Source organism: Pyrus communis, chromosome 3 (assembly GCF_041283825.1).
Source record: "Pyrus communis isolate YQ-2024b chromosome 3, ASM4128382v1, whole genome shotgun sequence".
NCBI lineage: Eukaryota > Viridiplantae > Streptophyta > Magnoliopsida > Rosales > Rosaceae > Pyrus > Pyrus communis.
In genome coordinates, this window is record NC_142567.1 from 5,726,253 (window position 1) to 5,747,915 (window position 21,663).

Below are 21,663 nucleotides of genomic sequence, written 5' to 3' on the forward strand. Positions count from 1 at the left end.
AGCGGTATTCATGTTGTTATGCAATAGTAATTTGAGATGTTTAGAGAGCTCATAATCTGCACCCCCGGTGTTAGTGCTCCCGCCCAGAGAGGGGCAGAGTCCTTCACGTGATGTTCACCCGCACCACACGCTCGCCTTGGATCCAAGTTAGGTGCAAGCCTTGTCGTGCAGACCACATTAGGTGGTTCCGACTCGTAGGTGACCCGCGATTATTCGCACAGTCTTCACGTGATCGTAGCACTAGAGCGTATATATTACACCCAGTCCTGTCGTACAGACCACGTTAGGTGGTTCCGACTCGTGTGCAGATTCAGATGTTGAGTTGAGATTGGAGCTCTATATGCAGCGGTACATGTCACGTTAGGTGACTCCCGGCTGCCAGATTATATGTTATTGATGTGATTACGCCTGAGCATTTACATTTATTATGAGATTCTGTTGTGGCATATTCTCGAGCATGAATGGCATATCATGGAGCATGATTGACATATCTATACATACGTATATATGTTCATTTTCTGGGAAGTATACAGGTTTTACGGCGAGGGGTTAGAATGTGTTTTGCTAAAGAGTTTTCAAAGAGCTTTGTTTTTGCCCACTCACGCTTTTGTTTTTGCGCCCCTCCAGGTTCTAGTGGTCTAGCAAGTTCGGTGGTTTATCCCAGAGGGCGTCCCGGCATTTCTGACAGACACTCACCATTGTAGGGTCACCTTCGGGTGTACATATGTCGTATCTTTTCATTTTTGACTGCTGTAGACTTGCTCTGAAATTGTGTCTCACATACACTAGTACTTTGTATGCTATTAGGTTTTTAATTATTAGTACTTTTATATTACTATCTTAATCGCTTCCGCACGTGCACATGGCTACGTCACCTTCGTGTGACGGCCAGCACGCCCTGATCTCGGTCGGGGTGTGTCATAATATCTCAAACGTGAGGAGATTTTGTGAAAACTCGATAAACCTAAGGAGGTGTTAGTGTAATTAATCATATAGTTTTTGCATCTCAAATTTGTATTTTCTATGCCCCAAGAGCATCTCCAATGAGCTTCCTAACTGAGCTTCTAACCCAAAATATTGGGAGAAGTAAAGAAAATTTGATCTCCAATCACACTCCTTTTTATGTTTTTTTAACCTTATGAGGTCAAAATTGTCATTGCATATAGGGTATACATCATTTAACATTAGATTTTAATATAATTTGTATTTTATATTACGTGGGGTGCTAATAAAAAAAATCATACAAAACAAAACAGAAAAAACAAACCAATATATCGCAAAATATCTATATTTAGGGAGGCAGCATTTTAAAGTATTTGACGAATCCGCAAGTCAACTTTAGGCCCAAGTTACTTTGTTCTCACTTTCGAAAAATATTTAATTCCGCAAATATTTAAAAACAAAATAAAAAACATTGCATTAACAAACATGGTAAATAAGAGAAAACGTAGTGAAAAAAGATTCAACGAGTAAATCATGAAATTAAGCAATGTAATTCATGGAAAAAGGATGACAGATACGTAACCATAAACCTAAATCGAAAAAAATACCTAATTAACTGCTAAATTCTAACAGTATTGGGACCCCAGCAAACCAACTCCATGACTTTTTTCACCTTCTCCTCCTGTGATCTCTGCATCGACATAGAAATTGCAGAAGACGATGAGTCGGACAGCTTTTTGGCTTGGGAATAGGATCTGATGTTGTACTTGGCATGCTGGTGGGCCGATCTCAGAACCCCATTCCACCTGCAGACTCCTTGGTCTTTCAGTGCCTCCACTTTTCCAATGCTTGCTGCCACCACCCAGGCTCTGCAGGCTGCACTCATTTTTTTTTTCCCTTATTTTTTGTGATTCTTTTTGTTAGAGTATGAAATGAGATTTTGGGGTTTTCTTGAATTTTAATTGTGGGTAAAAGGCTATATATATATATATATGGTCAGCTGATATGGTAAAAAAGTGAGATTCAATACAGTGGCACCAGTTCAGGAAAATTGTTGGGAGTGTTGACGAGAATAAGGTTTGGGGCATAAACCTGTGGTAAGAGGGTGTCAAAACCGCGCGCTGATGCTTGTTTTTTTGGATCAGGCCCAAAGGAAAAGGCAAAAGTTGTTCTCGTCAATGCCATGTGCATTCCTCTATTGTTTTTTCCCCCCAAAGAAACAAAGTTCTCGAATTTGAATATAGCGATATTTTTCACGAAATGTTGGACTTGAAGCAAATAATAATTTGGTATCAAATTTCTTGTGAGAACATAAAATATCACGACAAATGGGACCACATTTCATGTACAACTTATTAAATTGACTATTTGCCCTTGACTAAATATGCAGAATATTAGTCAAACGCTAACGTGTTGATGGGTCACATTTTTTAAGAAATTAAAAAATCAATCATCTAGATCAAATGCCCCTTAAGAAAAATATATTTCTAGAGTTTTCACATACCACATTGCCACATAAATATATTTTATAGTATGTTTTTTCATTAGTTTAAAATTTGTTAAATTAATATTTTCTTATCGTGTAACGGGTTACTCGCGTATATACCTGAACTGACTCGTTATTTAACAGGTACTCTTTGGATTATCCGATTCGTTAACATGCCGACCTGAAACATGTTAGTTTCGTGTTGGGTTAACGCATTAGAAATTGGCATACCTACTTATAAATAATTGAGTTACTCTCCATATTACTAATTAGTTTCGTGGTGAAACCTCACCCTTTCACTTACACTAGTTTGATATATATTTACCAGCCAAAAGGATCACATCATTTGATTAAAAAAAAGGGATCACATCCATCTCATCTGTATGTTGATTGCAATTGCAGCAAAACTTAATCTGAAAATGGATAACCTCTTAAAATTGATCAAATCCATGTTAAGACTACTTTTATGATATGGATCTACCAGAAGACACTTCGTAGGTCCTGTCCATGAACAAATAATGAGGGTAGACTAGTTAAATAAGTTTAGGGTTTAAACAATGATACCAAAATTTGACAACGCCATGTTTGCCCAATGAGCAATGAAATTATGTCATTTAATTCTCATGGAAAAAGGGATGACATGATCCATACTCATAATCTAAAATCTAAATTACATAATTACGATCTAAAATCTTAGGGTATTAGGACCCCAGCAGTTCAATTCCATGACTTTTCTCAACTTCTCCTCCTGTGATCTCTGCATCGTTATAGAAATCGCCGAGTAAGATGAGTCGGAGATCAGTTTCTTGGCTTGGGAATAGGATCTGATGTTGTTCTTGGCATGTTGGTGGACTGATCTCAGAACCCCATTCCACCTGCAGATTCCTTGGTCTTTGACTGCTTCCACTGCCCCTATACTGGCTGCCACAACCCAAGCCCTGCACGCTGCACTCATTTTTTCTGATTTATTTTTTTGTTACTGATTTTGCAATGATCAAAGATCTTGATCGGTGAAACTGGTGAAAGTTTGAGAGGGGAGAGTATGAAATGAAAAATCTGAATTGGTGTTTTCTTTGAATTTATTATGCATGATATATATAGGAAGCAAATAGGAGGAGGGGTCAAGGCACGGCCACCAGTATGAGGGAAGTGGAAATCGGTGGTGGTAATAGGTGAAGAAAACAATGTGCAAAGCTCATGTTTTGATTTTTGGATGACTTTTAGATTAAAACCATGAGTAAGATTTAAATTTAATTTTAGTCCCTTGATATATTAATAACCTCATTTATTAATTATATTTTGATTTTTTTAATTATTTATCTTTTTCTTCCTAAGTTTTAATGTATTAATTTTATTTCATTATAATTTTCATTTTTTATAATATATTTTGTTGTAAACATTTAGATAAATTAATTTTTGTTATATAATATATTTCGATGTACTTTGACTTCTTCATTTAGGTACATTAAATTTATTATAACACATTTCGGTGCATACATTTAGGTACACACATTTCGGTATATACATTTCGATACAAACATTTAGGTACATTAATTCAATATAATACATTTCGGTACTAACATTTAGGTACATTAATTTAATTTATACATTTCAATGCATATATGTCGGTACATACATTTCGGTACTAACATTTAAATACATTAGTTCAATATAATACATTTCGGCACATAAATTTCGGTACTAACATTTAGGTACATTAATTGAATCTTTCAAGTTTGAAGAATGTTAAATAAAATTAATAAATTGAAAAACTCTTTTTTGGTCAAAAAATAAATTAAAATTTGTAGATGCATAAATTTAAATATTTAATGGGAGACATTAAATAAAATGCACATTAATTATTTTGAATTAAAGACACATCAAGGGATTATATTCAATATGTAATATAACACCAGGTTTATTTTAAATTTCAATCTTCTTAAAGAATTAAAGTTATAGGCTAGTGAAACGCTCCTCTTTTGCAGAGTCAATATCCACGTGCTTTCTTGTTTTTTAGTATTCCAAAACACCAAATTTGAATTAGGATGTTTGATTTTATGTCAATTAAGCTAATTCCAATGTTAGGGGCTAATAGTTAATGTGGTGATAAGGTATATAGAAAGGATCCTGATACTCTTATCTCTCATTTTTCGTCCCGTCCAATCTCCTTTTATTTGAACGCTCATGATTAAGACATGTCAACATCTTGTGTTGACTTCTTTAGAGCACTTTCAACATGCTTTTTTGCCATGTCGACTGGTTCCATTTGCAATCCAATCCCCTGCCAAAGTGGCGCCATCCCATTTTGGCATTGGGCTGAAGGGGAGCTCGTGGGAGAGATTAGGCACAAGTCCAAAGCCTAAACGCCTAAAAGGGAGTGATGCAAGGCTGACGTCAGCCACGTTATAATTTTTTTTTTTTAGGTCAGGTGCGTGCATAACATGCGCATGTAGGGGTGCGTCACCAACAAGACTTTAGGCGGTGGGGCCTGCGTGGTAGCCTACTCAGTAGCCTTTGAATCTTGATTGTTTGATTTCTAATCAATGGTCCACGCTTTTCCGCTTTAATTTTTTTTTTAAAAAGAAAAAAAAACATAAATGTTATGTGGGCAATGTGTCACAATCTGGACTATTGGATTTCAAAAAAAATTTTGTAATCCAACTATTCAGATTAATTAAGTTAATAAAAAAAATTAAAAACAATTAAAAATTTCAAAAAATTTCAAAATTTTTTAAAAATTATAATTTTTTTCTTCTATAAATACCTTGCCATTTTCTCCCACCTTACAGCACATTCAATATTTTCAACGATTCTACACATGGAAGGATATGTTGCGCGATGGAATTGGTTAAAAATCTTAACAAAATTTATCCACAAAAATTGTACTTTCGGGTAATGACATGTGACGTGACGAGATCGGTTAAAAATCCTATCTGAAATTAAAAATAAATTTATTTTTTATTATTTTATAAAATAAAAAATACTAATATTTTATTGCCTATTGCCATGGCTATTCAGTTAGGGATGGAGATGCAAAAGACAACTACTATTCATTAAAGGTAGTTACTATTCACTTGAGGGGATTGAATTGCCTATTGCCAAGGGGAGCCTTTACACACTGGAAGTGCTCTTATAGAGAGAGAAAGACAAAGGAGAAAGTGAGAGAGGAGGGAGGAGAATTTGAAGGGCAGAGAATCCTACTCCATTCGGAAGATAGCCTCCGCGTTAGAAAAATTAGGTTTAAACTCTTGTTGTAAAGACTCTTAACAAATTTGATCCTAAACTGAGATTGCCATTAAATTTTGGTTCGATGTCCGAATAAAAAGTCCAGCCCCTACCTCTCTATGCAGATATTGTCAAAGCCAACTTTCTCTCTTCTCAAATCCACCGTCAACAAACCGGCCTTCAAGGTCATTACCATGTCTTTCTCCCAATGACCCGTCCTTCTCGCACACTCTCAAGACCGATTCACATGGCACCATCTTCGGCAAACCCAAAAGTTCAATTTCTACACTGTTTTTTATTTATTATCTAGATATAGGTCTCATGACGCCTCAATAAGAGATTGAAGAAATTGGAAGAAATAGAATGAGGATCCTCTCCGTATTCTCTTTGTGAGGATCCTGAGAATCCTTCAATCACATCCGTTTATCGTATATCGTGCGGTCAGAAATTATTGTAAATTTTTTTATTTAAAATTAAATATAAACAGTATTTGACGAAAATTGGCTGCATGATGTATATAAACGGATGTGATTGGAGGATCCCCAAAAACCTCACAAAATGGATCCTCATTCGAAGAAATAGGCCAATCTCAGCACCTGAGCTATCATCAATTTAACTTTAATGGATAGGGCAGTTGTTGCAACAATGGGGATGGACATAATTGCTATACTGGTTCAAATTCTCCTTAAAAATGGTTGAAGAGAGGGGGGAGAAGGTGAAGCTATAATTAGAGAGTAATGAAAGACGAAGAGATAAGAAGGTAAACAAAATAAAGAGTTAGGCTGGACAATTTTATCCCCGCATCTAATGGAGAATTAATGAGAATTTCATTTTTGAGTTAAATTTGCAAACGGTTTTCACCACAAGGGTTTGAATTCTTACTTTTTTACCACGAAACTATCTTCTGATACCCTATCACCACATAGACTATCAGTCTGCTTTAGCCAAAACTTAATATTTGCTCCCATATTTTCAACTATTTTTGTAGGTGGAATGACAACAACATTCTTGTTTGAGCCTTCTTGGTTTACCTTTTTAGCTCTCTTACTAAATTATAATGTTATTTGATGATCAAAACTCACTTCCTTAATCATAATTTAAAGATCCATTTTGCAAAAAATCAGTCAAATCAAAGTTGTTTAGTTGTTGGATTAACGTTGACAAAATTTCATTGCTTAAATGAGATACATGATTCGTTATCAACATATTGGATAATAATTAGATGACTAAACGATTTAGAATTTAGTTATTTTTACATAGATGATCGTTAAATGATGTCTAAAAAGTGGATGATTCTGATCATCAAACAACGGAATGGGAAGGAAAGCCAAAATGGTACAAAGATAAAGTCGCAAGAGAAGGTTGCTTTTGTTCAAAAAAAAAAAAAAAAAAAGGTTGCTAGCATTCTTCATTTTTACTTTTTAAATTAAGTCGTGCAATTCGTACATGCGCACAGTTTAATGGGCTAAAACAATATGCTTATTTTTTACGGGATTGCATTCAATTTCTAATTTTCTTCTTATAGTTTTGGCTAACTTAAATATGTTGTCTCAATCCATTACATAAATATCGAATGTCTTTAACCCAAATTTCCATAGAAACTTGAGTAGTCCATATCAGTTCAACCGATGCATGATACTCATAATTAGAAAGATCGTCGGAAACAAAATTCACAAACCGACAGAATTGAGAATATAAAGTTGATACACAAGGCAGAAATGAATTAAAAAAAATACCAAAGGCTAACCCCACGTAATACGCACCTCTCAAGACTCTCATTCTCGACCCATTATTTTATTAGAAAAAATTTGAAATAGGTCTAATTTTATAGACTACCTTTTAAAATAGGTCCAGTTTTTAGTGATTTTTTATTTTTGAAATGGGTTCAATTTTTAGTTACTTTGTACCCATATCAAAAAACCCCTTTATTATTATTAAGCCTAAAGTTGGCCTATGAATTGCACTACTTGTGTTGGATATGAATTAGGTTTCGATTTTGAGTTATTCACCATTTTGCCACTGGCCATTCCCGAAAACCTGCCCGTCATCTCCTCATAACCTCACCCAAACTTTGGCACCGACACCTAGGCCACCTTTCTTCTGCCATCTTCAACTACATGCTAGCACTTTTTTCAAATTGATTTACTTTTTTTTTTTTTTTTTTGTTTTTTGTTTTTTTGGAAAGCAGGCAATATATAACAAGCCGGCAAAAGCCAGAAGGATACACCGAAACCCTACCAGAAGGCTAACAAACAAAACATCACAAACAAACAACAAAGGGGATAAGGAGAGACACAAGAATCGAGTTCAAGTGTCGCCCTATATACTGCAACCTAAATTAACATGAACCAGGAGGACAAGGCAAACCATCCTTATTAAGTACATGAACCAACGAAGATGGAGGGCGGTGTGAAGTTTGTTCGTTGGCGAAACAAACTTGCCAACTTTTGTTACTAGTTCTATTTCAACATGGAGTCCTTTTTACCTTTTTTATTGTGATGTCCTAAAAAACATCTCTCTCTTGCTGGGGCTTATTATTTTTTATCCATCGTTGATGACTTTTCTAGATTTACTTGGGTTTTTTTTATGCACCATAAACGTGAAACACAAAAGACCTTTGCAAGATTTTTTTTTTTTTTTTGCTTGTGTTGAAACACAATTCCAAACAGAAGTCCAACAAATACAAGTCGATAATGGGTGAAATTTTTTTTGTATGCGGGATTTCTTTGCCCATGGTTTCATTTACCAATGCACTTGTGTCTACACACTACAACAAAATGGTGTGGTAAAAAGAAAACATTGGCATCTTCTTGAGGTAGCTACAACCCTCCGTTTTCAATCCACTCTAGCTCTTAAATTTTAGGGGGATGGTTATAAATCATATCCCTACACCTTTTTTTTTTTTTTGAACAAACGAAATTATATACACTAAGGGGGCTAGGGAGTGGGCTAAGCCACACAATGGGCTAGCAATAATGTGGTTCGAATTCGCCTTTGGCGAGAATCAAATATAAGACACAAGACCTCTTACTTGCCATTTAGTACTACAGTGTAGTGATTTTCCTCTTCATTTGTAAATGAGAGGTCCTAGGTTTGATTCTCGCCAAAGGAGAATTTAAACCACATCATTGTTAGCCCATTGTGAGGCTAATCCCACCCCTCCCCCTTAGTGTAGATAATATCGTTTGTTCAAAAAAAAAAAAAAAGGCATCTCACTTACAAGTAAAGAGAAATAACCATTATACCGTCTTACTAAAAACCCTTGCTCCACAAATTTCGAGAATTTTTTCAATGTGCTTGGAACACGAGATGGTATACCACCTGTCTCTATACAAATTGTGAGATTCTAGTATCAAAAAAGTTAATAACATAAAAAATATAACTTCCCACCACTTATATAATAACACGTGTGGTGTACCACATATATGTTACGAGCACAAGAAAAATTTCTCCTCGTTTTGAGTTCTCCTCTACAAAAAGTCACCTTCCTACCACCACATGCGCGTTTTTGGAAGTCCCGCTTATGCCACATATGCTCATCCCACATCCAAATTTTCTCTCGGGGCACACAAATACGTTTTCATAGGTTTGATGTCAAGACAGTTTTCCTTTTCTTGCATCACTGTCTAAACCATCTACTACTACCTCTATTCCTCAAATTACTCCATATCCCCTCAGAGCAAGTCCACCCCATATGGGTAGGCCGGCTCACATCACACAAATAGGCTAGCCTCCCTTTTTTTTGTTCCAGCCCAGTTGAATAGGTTGGCACCCAGCCCAAGCCAGTCTCCAGGCCAGCCCAAAATGTGATGAGTTATAGGACGGGCCATCTGATGTTAGGCTTGTGTCAGCATGACTTCAAAGCCTACTGAAATTTTTTTTGTGTTAGGTACGCGTGAAACATGCATGAGTGAAGGCGCGTCCCTGAAAAAAAAAAGGCAGTGGGGCCCACCTTTGCAGCGCATCAATTTGTATCCGTGAGTGGCCACGTGTCTCGTTATGGACCGTTGGATTTCCAACAGCTAGTTTTCTGGACCATTGGATTTCCAACGGAAAAAAAAGAAAAATTTGAATTTCGAACCTAATGGCTAGTTGATGTGATCAACAGTTGACGATTTTCGTTCCAAAAAATACAGAATAAAAAAAGGGTCTAAATTATGATTGTTGGCCCATGTGTCAACATCTGGGCTGTTGTATTCAAATCCAACGGTCCAGATTAATTAAGTTAATAAAAATTAATAAAAAAAATTTTAAAATACATAAAAAAAATTATTATTTTTTTCTATAAATACCTAACCATCATCTTCCACCTTACACCACATTTCAATATTTTCAACACTTTCAACCAAAGCTTTCATATAATTTTTTTGTGGAAAAAATGGCTACGTGGAAGCTCATCGGAGATGTTACTTTGTGTCAATGCTGGGTTCACATTACTCATGACTAGCTTACGGGTAATGAGATGGAGTTGCGAGAAATGTGTAGTAGAATTAGGGAAGAGTTTTGCGAGAAGCTTGGAGATCTCCCAAGAAGTAGTCAATGTCTTTAGGGTTGTTGGAAAAAACTCAACATAGCGTTTACTTGTTGAAAAACGCTATCTCTCATGCGTCTACTAATCTGCGTAGTGGGACAAGTTTAGCGGATCATGTGACAATATTTTTTTATTAATTTATATTTTAATTTATTTATTTGTGTTACACCCACATTTATAGACACTACAAGCACAAGCATTCACTACTACAAAATGGACTTATTGTGTCACTAGGTGACGTCGCTTTAATATAATATAGTGGTGGACAAGACATTTCCGACACTTACTCAACATGACGTCGGATTTACTGTCGCTTATAAGTGTCATAAACTGTCTATGTTGCTTTTAACTGACGTAAACATTTAATGTGGCTTATAACCGACATACATTTTAATAATTTTTAAATAATGGTGTCGCTTTAAAAAAATAGTGTCACCTTTAAGTGACATAAAGTATTGGTTTCGCTTCTATCCGATACTAATTATTATTTTTAAATATTTTAAAGCCTGCGTCGGTTCTAAGTGACATAGATTTTATTTTTTTAATATTTTGAAACCCGGTGTCAGTTGTAAGCGACAGATTGATGGTCTTTATATACTATCCCCCGTGTTTTCTTCTTCCTCTCTTGCATCTTTCTTAAAGATGGTTTTATGAGGTGGCACGCAACTAGGCTTGGCAAACAGGTCATGTTTATTGTTTCATTTAACACATGTTATCTTAACGGATTGTGTCGTATCTCACCCATTATCTTAACAGGTCCTTAACAGGCGCCCGTTATGACCCGTTAAGAAAAATATTTTTTTTTTTCTTAAATTTTCACATATCAAACATTGTCACATAAATATTACTTCAAAACATTAAAACACATTTGTCGTTTAAGTACTACATCACATTCGAAAATAAGAGCCTAATAAACAAACATTCATACACTACTACTCTATTACAAAATGTAAAATGTGCAAGGATATGCAAAATGAAAGAGTTTTTTTTTTTTTTTTTTAATCAAGGTTGTGAAGTCTTTCTCAAAAGTTTAAACCTTACCAATGGAACTCAAAGCTTGCATGTTATTCCTTTTACAAAATCCTCAATTTTCATAGATCATCATGACATAGATTTTGACACACCTCGACCAAAATCAAGGCATGGTGGCCGTCACGTGAGGGTGACGTAGTCATGTGCACAGTGCAGAAGCAAAAGATAATAATAAAAGTACGAATAAATAAAAACCAAACTACTAAATAAACTAGTTAAAGTAATACACTAGTGTGAGATTAAGTGTGATAAACATAATCAGAGCACATAAAGCCTAAGTGCAGTCCAAAAGAACGAATACTAATTACATAACACCCAAAGATGATCCTACATTTGTGATGTTCTGTCAAAACCATCGTCAAGTCCTCGTGAACCACCAAAGCTGCTTCTAACTAGAACTTGGAGGGGCGCAAAACAAAAAGTGTGAGTGAGCAAAAACAAAGCTTTTCAAAATCATTTCATTACCAAAAATTCTAACTCCTTGCAGTAAAACCTGTATAGTTTTTCAGAAAATAGAATATACATATATATCGAAAACATGTTTAGAAATATGCCATGTCGAATGTCTCCACATAAAATGTAAGTAACCTAGGTAATGTAAATCAATGCAAGTAACATGTCAGTCGGAGTCACCTAACGCGACCTGTATGGCTGAATCTAGAGCTCAAATCCACAACTCAATCACTACACCTGCACATGAGTCGGAACCACCTAAAGTGTTCTGTACGACAGGACTGGATGTAAATAAGTACGCTCAAGTGCTACGATCACGTGAAGACTGGGCAAATAATCACGGGTCACCTACGAGTCGGAACCACCTATAGTGGTCTGTACGACAGGACTGTGCACCTAACTTGGATCCAAGATGAGCGTATGGTGCAGGAGGTGAACATCACGTGAAGGACTGTGCCCTGCTCTGGGCAGGAGCACTAACATCGGGGTGCAGGTTATGAACTCTCTATGCATCTCGCATAACACGTCGAAACCACAGAACAGTTATGATCTTAAAACGCCCCAATTTCGACTAGAATTTTATTTACCAACACCTGCATTTCCACCGCATTATTTCTAACTCAAAACCCAAATAATTGAAAGGAAAAATATTCAGATATTCCAGTTTCAAGAAACGAATTTGCTAAAAGGTTGCAGTAAATGAAAAACCCCAACATGCAACTTTCGGTATCGAAATAATAAAAAAATCCCAATTCGAATACTGAAAACCGAAATCCAAAAACCCCTAAAACGCAGGGTTTTAGCAGCACAAGAACATAATCAAACAGAGTAAATACGGAAAAGGAAGAACAAATAATCATAGTGAAAGTTCAATTCTATAGTTGCTGATGAATTCTGTGAAAACAAAGTTGGAAGCAAAAATTAAAGTAGTATAGTAAGCGATTCAACGGATTCGGTAGTCAAGTACCGAGTTCTTTTCTTTTTCCTGTGTTTTCTCGGGAAACAAATAGTCGATAGCGCGAGAGATGATTACCTGCGTTATAGTGTTCCGAAGACGACTGTGAGTGCGAATGTAGAAGCTGATTCGGCGAAGCTTGGCAGCCGGGAAAAGGAACGGTGGCGGGGAATTTTGAAAGGGCGATGACAGTGGAAACGGTGAAGCAAGGTGCGTTGGCACTGTTTTCAGCGGTTTAAGTACCAAAATACCCCTGGTGATTTCAACTATTAACAATTGTGGCCTAATTTTGGTTTTGTATATTGGGCCGGGGCCTCTGGCTCTGGGTTGGGCCAAGTCAATGGCCAGAGAGCAGGAAATTGCTGGGCAAACAGGGTTTAATTCATTGTCCGGAAAAATGGGGCTTTATTCTAACATTGAAGAGCTCTCCTTCCCTTCAATCTGAACTACGGGGTAGAAAACTGAATTTAGATGTAGAAGCGAGAGCACATCGGAAAAAATAATCACATTCTAAACTCAATTAAAAGGTCAATCTTCCTTTCAAAATGTATTACAAGCAAGTCGAGTGACTTAAATTGACAAAACTTTCAATAGAGTACGTAGCTTCGGATCGAATAGGGATTGACTGCAGGAATTTACATATGTTTACATAGTATTCGTTAAAGTAATTACCCCCAATATTAGCACTTATGTCGGCTTAATTTGTGGTTATTATTAAGGCATTGCAACCTTTTTGTTTTTTAATACATTCTATTTTACTTACAATAAGGGGTGGGGAGTAAACTAAACCACACAATGGACTAGTCATAAATGGTTTGAATTCGTCGTTGGTGTGACTCAAACCTAAACCTAAGATCTCTTGCTTACAAAGTTACAAGTGAATGAAATATCATTAGACCAGAATACTAAATGGCTAGACAGGTGAGAACTTTAGAACTCAGTAGTACTCCTTGGTAGTCGCATGACAATTAACTATTCCATGCATGCAGAGGTCAGGACTGCGTTTCCTAATTCTCAGTTATCATCATGCACACAGACAAAAGTATATAGTGTCGGGCGGGGAGATCACTGTAATGCAAATGGACAGATTATTCAGAGATACATACAGTCAGATGAAAAAAGAGAGTTTGTTTTGAGTTACGTACTTAGTTAGATTATTAGATATATGGTTCAGAATTTTGAAATGTGACCATTGTCCAAGAAGGTTGCTGTACAAGCAACGGTCTTCACATATACTTTGACAGATAGCGATAAAATATAATTATGAGGAAACAAACGAAGGGACGAAGCTGCATGGAACCTAGCTTCTTTGAACTTATGTGTGGCTGCTGCCATGTCCCTCCCCTTTACATGGAACCAATTATATGATCCCCACACAACTGAAACAAGACATACGCATAGAATTGTGGGCCACTGCATCCATTTATCACATGATGTGTTTGATATTGAAGGGTAGTATGGTCAAAGTCACAAATGTGTAAAAAGGGATATAAAAGACAATTAGTTAGTTAAAGATGGGATGTGATATAGCTTAAGAGATAAGATAACACTTGTGTATATAAGTGTGAAATATCTTGTAAGCAGTAATCAGTTGGTAATACACAAAATATCATATTTCTCTCTCTATCTCTCGTCTCTAGCTTTCTTTCTCTTTCTTCTTCTCTACTGTATTTCCTGGTTTCTTGCTGAACACTGTTATCATGGTATCAATCGCTCGGACGATTCTTGGTGCCGTTTCTTCCGCTGGAGTTTAAAGAATTGCGTGTGCTGGTTAATGTTTGATGTACGATCACAGAGTTTCTTTGTAAAAAAGGAGGCAAGGGATTCGTTCATATCAGGTTCTTGGTTTCTGTTTTCGTATTGCACACCATCTGTTTGTGATATGTTCTAGGTGAAGATTGTTTGGTTTTTGTCTATGAATTTGAAGGCCGATAGCCATTATTAGCAAGATTAAAGGCCGATAGCCATTATTTGAGTTTGTAAGAGGCCGATAGCCATTGTTTGATTGTGATACTTGTTTGTGTTTCGGAGAAAGAAAAAGGCCGATAGCCATTCACAACGAAGGGTAGTATTTTTTGGTGTTAAGATCATATTTTGGTGAAGTATTTGGTTTTTCAATGGGGTCGAATGTCAAGATTGAAGGGTTACTTGGGATGCTTACGGTTAAGCTTCAGGATGACAATTTTGTTAAATGGAGTTTTCAGTTCTAGTCTGTTCTTCGGGGGTATGATCATTTTGATCATTTCACAGGTGAAGATCCATGTCCTCCGAGATTTGTTATTGATACAGAGTCCGGAGTTACAACTGAAGTTACTATGGCATATAAAGATTGGGTGAAGAAGGATCTAGCCTTGCTCAGTCTTCTCATTGCTACACTATCTGATGATGTTATGGAACACATTATTGGTAGTAAGACAGCGTGTGAGGCATGGACTTGTTTGCAAGAAAGATTTGCGTCTGTTTCTATGGTTAGAATTAATCAACTGAAAAGTGAGTTCCACACTATCCAAAAAGGTGGGGAATATGTGGATAGGTTTCTTTTAAGGGTTAAAGCCATTAAGGATCAACTAGTTTCTGCTGGAGAAAGGATCACTGAGAATGATTTTCTTATAGCTGTGCTATCTGGTTTACCTCCTGAGTTTGAGATGATAAAGACTGTGATATTGGCTAGGGATTCTCCGCTTTCATACAAAGATTTGAGGGCTCAACTTCTTGGGGCAGAGACTAGTATTGAATCCAGAATGAAGTCCTTGAGTACATCTATGACAGCAATGTATGTTCATGGAGATGGATCTGGTTCCAGAGCTTTTCACAATAATCATACTGGTTTTGAAGTTGGGGAGAGTTCCAACTCTCAAAGATTTCAAGGGGAGTTTGATGGTGATCATTCTAATGCATTTCATGGTGGCTCGGGTTTTGTGGGGAATAGTGACAGGTTTGTCCAGAAGCCCAATTTCTCAGGGGGAAATAGGAGGTATCATGGAAATTCTAACAATGGTAGTTTTGATCATAGAAGTACTAATGGTTCAAGAAACTTCTCTGGTAATGGAAATCCATCTGGTCACAGAAGGAACACTGGTAGTTTTAATGGCAATGGTAAAGGTGTTCAGTCTAAGAATGGCAGTGGATTTTCTGGTAATGGTTTTCAAAGGAGTAATACCTGGAATGGCAATACATCCTACAGATCTGGTGTGTCACCCGAGTGTCAAATATGTTCTAGGAGGGAACATACAGCAGCTAATTGCTTTCACAGGGCTGCTATTGGAAATTCAGGGTTCCTTGCTTGCCAGATTTGTGGGAAAAGAGGCCATATTGCCCTGGAGTGTTATCATCGCAATAATTTTGCCTATCAGGGTACTCCACCACCATCTTCCTTGACTGCCATGACTGCACAGGCTCATATTAGACAGAATCCATCACAGAACACTGGACATGGGTTATCCACTGGGGATACTTGGATTCTGGACACAGGAGCTACACATCACATGACTTCCAATGTTCATGCACTCTCTCAAGTCAATTCTTACAATGGTGATGAGAAGATAACTATTGGAAATGGTGAAGGTTTGGCAGTCAAGCACATTGGTTCTTCTACAATTACAACTCCTAATAATGCTTTAATTCTGCATAATGTGTTGCATGTGCCCCAAATTACTGCCAATCTTCTTTCTGTTAAGATGTTATGCAAAGATAATGGCTGTTGGTTTGTTTGTGATGATGTGGATTTCTTTATACAGGACAAAGCAACAAGGGTGACTTTGTACCACGGAAGGAGTGCTGATGGGGAACTTTTCAAGATTCCAGCCACTGTTTTTGATAAATCATTTGCTACACGGTTGAGTCGATGTGCTGCATTCTTGGGACAGAAAGTTAGGAATGCGATTTGGCATCAAAGGCTAGGGCATCCATCAGGGGATATTTTAGCTAGAATGTTGAAAACTGCTGAAATTAGTACTAGTAAAGATTCTTGTTCATCTTTGTGTTCATCTTGTGTACAAGGAAAAATGTGTAGACAAGTATTTCCAGTAAGACAAAATAAAGCTAAGTGTTTGTTTGAGAAAGTCCACTCAGATGTATGGGGACCATCTTCAATCCCATCTATAGAAGGCTATAAGTACTACATTTCTTTTGTAGATGAATTTTCCAGATTCATGTGGATTTTTCCCATGATTAATAAATCAGAAGCTTGTTCTATTTTTGTGAAGTTCACAGCGTTTGTGTTTAATCAGTTTCATGCTTCCATTAAGTGTTTTCAATCTGATGGGGGAGGTGAGTATATGAGTAAACAGTTTAAGGAGTTTCTAGTAAGTAAAGGCATTTCTCACATGATTTCCTGTCCTTATACTCCTCAACAGAATGGTATTGCTGAAAGGAGACATCGACATGTAGTTGAAACTGCTATTACTTTGATGACAGAAGCAAGTTTGCCTCAAATGTTCTGGTATCATGCCTGTGCTCATGCAGTTCTCCTGATTAACAGAATGCCATCTCAAGTCTTAGAGTTTAAGTCTCCTTATCAAATATTGTTTGGACACACACTTGATATTCATAACTTTAGGGTCTTTGGTACTGCCATTTATCCTTTCCTGCGTCCATATACCAGTAATAAGTTTCAACCTAGATCTTCACTTTGTGTTTTTCTTGGTTATGCCTTGGGATACAAAGGAGCCATTTGCTTTGATATCAACACTGGTAAATTGTTATTGTCTAGGCATGTGATATACAATGAGGAAGTGTTTCCTTATAAAACAGATGTATCTCGAGGGTGTCTTAGTCCTGGCAAGTCTAAGAACATATCAAGTGATGTGATTGTGGTTCAAATGCCTATTCCTGTAGTTCACAGTACAACATCTATATCCAGTGCAGATTCCACATTAGATCCAGTTTCTTCGCAGCAAGTGTCCAATATGCATTCCAGTTCTGAAATGGTAGCTTCTCATGAATTTCCTCCAGAAGTCAATGCATCACCTTTGTTGTCTGTCCATCAGAGTTCTCCACTAGAGGTATCGATTCCTGTCTCTTCTCAACTCAGTGAACATTCTGACAATCATTCTAGTTCCCCAGATGCAGTGGCTAGTCATCCCATGGTTACACGATTGAAAAGTGGGACTATACAACGACAAGATTATGCTGCTTATTTGACATATTTTCCAGAACTACAATCTTTATATGTTACAGCAGATGAAGTGTTCTCTGGTGGCTATTCCTATGTAACAGCCACTACTGATACTAAAGAGCCTTCTAATTTTTGAAAAGCTGCAAGTCTTCCTCATTGGCAGCAAGCTATGCAGGAAGAATATGACTCTCTCAGGGCTCAGGGGACTTGGCAGCTAGTTCCATATCCTAGTAATCGATCTGTGGTTGGTAGTAAATGGGTTTATAAGGTCAAAAGGAAGTCTGATGGTAGTGTATCGAGATACAAAGCTCGATTGGTGGCTCAAGGGTTTTCACAGGAATATGGTCTTGATTATTCCGAGACTTTTAGTCCTGTTGTTCGCCATACAACAGTAAGAATCATTCTTGCTATAGCTACGATGAATCACTGGGAATTGAAACAATTGGATATTAAAAATGCCTTCTTGCATGGGGATTTACAATAAGAGGTTTATATGCACCAACCTCAAGGTTTTGTTGATCCAACCTATCCTACTTATGTCTGTAAACTTGTTAAATCTCTGTATGGCCTTAAACAGGCACCAAGGGCCTGGAATTCTAAGTTTACCACCTATATGTGTGCTATGGGATTTCGTGTTTCCTTGTCTGACACAAGTTTGTTTGTTAAGCACACTGGTGGTGATATCATTATTCTCCTATTGTATGTGGATGATATAATTTTGACTGGCTCGAATTCTGTACAGATTCAACAGGTCATTCACGAACTCTCAGCAGTGTTTGACCTGAACGATTTGGGCAGACTCAGCTATTTCTTAGGCCTCCAGATTTCATATCCTTCAAATGGTTATATATGTGTCACTCAATCGAAATATATCACAGATTTGCTTCATAAAGCTGGAATGGATTCTTGTAAGTCATCCCCAACACCTTGTAAGCCACACAACTCGTTGCTTCTCACTGAAGGAATGCCATTGTCCGATCCTACATTTTACAGAAGCATTGTTGGTTATCTGCAATACCTGACTTTTACTAGGCCTGATATTGCTTTCACGGTTAATTCAGTTTGTCAATTTATGAAAGCCCCAACTGAGGTTCATTTTGGAGCAGTGAAGAGAATCTTAAGGTATCTTAAAGGTACCAGTCAATATGGTCTTGTATTTTCAGCAGCTACAACACCGAGTCTCGAGGCCTTTTCAGACTCTGATTGGGCAACGGATTTGAACACTCGGAGGTCTGTGACTGGCTACCTTGTTTTTCTTGGCAACAGTCCCATTTCATGGCAGTCAAAGAAACAAGGGTCTGTTTCTCGCAGTTCTACTGAAGCAGAGTACAAAGCCTTGGCTCACACTGCAGCTGATCTTGCGTGGATAAGGGCAGTCTTGAAGGATTTAGATGTGTTTCTACCCACATCACCTGTTATCCACTGTGATAATTTGTCTGCGATTGCATTAAGTGCAAATCCGGTTTTTCATTCTTGAATCAAGCACTTGGATACGGATTATCATTTTGTTCGCGAGAAAGTGCAACAAGGTGATTTGGTTGTCTCCTACATTCCCACTGAAGATCAATCTGCTGATATTCTTACCAAGGGGTTGCACGGACCATTATTTGTCAAACATTGTTCCAATCTTAAACTTGGATCCCCAAGTTACGATTGCGGGGGGATATTGAAGGGTAGTATGGTCAAAGTCACAAATGTGTAAAAAGGGATATAAAAGACAGTTAGTTAGTTAGAGATGGGATGTGATATAGCTTAAGAGATAAGATAACACTTGTGTATATAAGTGTGAAATATCTTGTAAGCAGTAATCAGTTGGTAATACACAAAATATCATATTTCTCTCTCTATCTCTCGTCTCTAGCTTTCTTTCTCTTTCTTCTTCTCTACTGTATTTCCTGGTTTCTTACTGAACACTGTTATCATTTGAAACTATATGAGAGCCAGATCAGAATGTTCATCTCTTTCCAACGAGTTGTGTGTGAGACATATATACCCCCACGACCAAAACAGAAAACAAACGAGAGAAAATAAATTGATTCACTCAACTGATCAAAACAAAACCAAAGCTTGCAGGAATCCATGATTCAACCAATACATAAACTGAAACCTAAAACTTTATGATTTTCCCAATAACATGCACGAAAGGAAATTCAGTAAACACATTTGATAATTAATCTTCAAATCAACAAAGATATAATAAGTGTATAGATCATTATGTAGGCGAACCTTTAGTGTCGAGAAATAGGTTTTTCTCTCGATCTTTTGCACGTTACACGCATGTTACGTTAGTGACACAATAGACGAGTACGTACATTTTCATATGATATAGAGTAATGCTAGGTAGACTAAATTTGTAAACTAAATGATGTGTCCAATGAGAATAAGTACATTAATCAGTAATTAAAGTAATAATCTAATCATCAACTTATATATCATTTAGTTTGCAAAATTTGGTCTACAAATTTAATCTCCCCATCCTTACCCTATGATATATAAGAGGATTAATTTCCTTAAAAAGCTCTAATTAATTACCCACCCATCGTTAGGAAAGATGACTACTCCTCTCAATTTGATGAATAGGAGTTTTTGAATAATAAATACATATTAAATCACTTTAATTATACACAATTGTTTTTCATATAGGAGAATCTATAATCCTTACTTTCATATGGCTAAAATGATACCACTTTTAACTAATTTACATTCATAAGTAACAAAATCCATTTCATGTACCACAATATACACTAGCAAATCACGTAAAGCAGTCCATACGTGATGAGATTTTATATAACGAATATATTTAACGTTAAAGATTTTTTTTTATTTAGTCTGCCATTTATGTGTAATGAGATACTTCCCTTAGTTTAAAAAATAAAATATTTCTAAAACATGTTGCAATTCATTTTGGGCAGGATAATGTTAATTAAATTCGTCCATGTGACCCAGTCTTGAGCATTTCAATTCTTATCACAAATATGGGCTCATCCATATGAACTAATTTCACCTAGTTGAACTCATTCTTTGTTTTGAGGGTATTGAATTAATAATTTTGAGGTATGTATGACCCATATATTTCTTTTTAATGGGGAAGTCATGAATTGGAAGGATTTTCTCTCTTTTTATGCTTATTCTTAGTAAGTAAACATCTCCTTAAATACTCTTAGCTGCTCATGGAGTGATACTTACATACAACACTTCTCATCCTCTTAGCTCCCATGTGTCTTTTTTTTTTTTTTTTTTTTCTTTCCCTTTTTGCATTTCAAGTGACCAAGGAGACTAAGGTCATCTACAATAGAATGCCAAATGGAGGGATATAGTCTTTTTGATAATAATAATAATAAAAATAAAAAAAAATAAAAAAAACTCATCTCCAATGGAGGGCAAAAAAATTAGCTCATATTGAAGTTTGTTTTATCTATTGAAAAAAAAATAAAAAATAAAAAACCATGAATTACACTAATCTATGAAAGAAAATGAATGAGTCAGGTTTACCAATTGAAATTGGAAATAAAATTAACAAATACAATCACTAATTCACCCGATTATCGAAACAAAGAAGACCCAAACAAAGGTATAAGCACCTAGCATTTTTCCTTATTTAGTGAGAATATAATTGTGAGGTATGCAACTTGTGCTTGTAGGTCTTCAAGAAATTGAGCAAATATCCCCATTTGGATGCTTGGAATTCTTGAAATTTTGGCTCAACTCGAATTTTGTAAAGCAACATCAATGACAGTGTCGGGTCCGACTTGATGCATATATGGTTTGGGGTAATTGGTGAACTGTCAAACAAGTATACATCACCCTGTACAACTCAGTAACCAAAAATTTCAGAGTGGATTTAACCGGAGGGCAATCTGGTAAGTTCACAATCAAATTTGTCATCACCCTCTCTTCCCCCTGCCTAAATCACTGTTTCCTTC

The 21,663-nt window shown here is 36.6% G+C and overlaps 3 protein-coding genes across 3 annotated transcripts; 1 reads left to right on the forward strand and 2 right to left on the reverse strand.

The window, feature by feature from the left end:
• Positions 1-1,460: 1,460 nt before the first annotated feature.
• Positions 1,461-1,924, reverse strand: LOC137714839 (uncharacterized). Its single transcript, XM_068453968.2, has one exon. The coding sequence runs from the start codon at positions 1,826-1,828 to the stop codon at positions 1,562-1,564; it is 267 nt and encodes an 88-aa protein (XP_068310069.2). The 5' UTR covers positions 1,829-1,924; the 3' UTR covers positions 1,461-1,561.
• Positions 1,925-2,914: 990 nt separating this feature from the next.
• Positions 2,915-3,499, reverse strand: LOC137714524 (uncharacterized). Its single transcript, XM_068453720.2, has one exon. It carries the CDS (start codon positions 3,381-3,383, stop codon positions 3,114-3,116), a length of 270 nt encoding a protein of 89 aa, XP_068309821.1. The 5' UTR covers positions 3,384-3,499; the 3' UTR covers positions 2,915-3,113.
• Positions 3,500-14,269: 10,770 nt separating this feature from the next.
• LOC148697802 (uncharacterized) lies at positions 14,270-16,534 on the forward strand. Its single transcript, XM_088690754.1, has 2 exons — positions 14,270-16,188; positions 16,362-16,534. Exons 1-2 carry the CDS (start codon positions 14,940-14,942, stop codon positions 16,403-16,405), a joined length of 1,293 nt encoding a protein of 430 aa, XP_088546880.1. The 5' UTR covers positions 14,270-14,939; the 3' UTR covers positions 16,406-16,534.
• Positions 16,535-21,663: the final 5,129 nt, after the last annotated feature.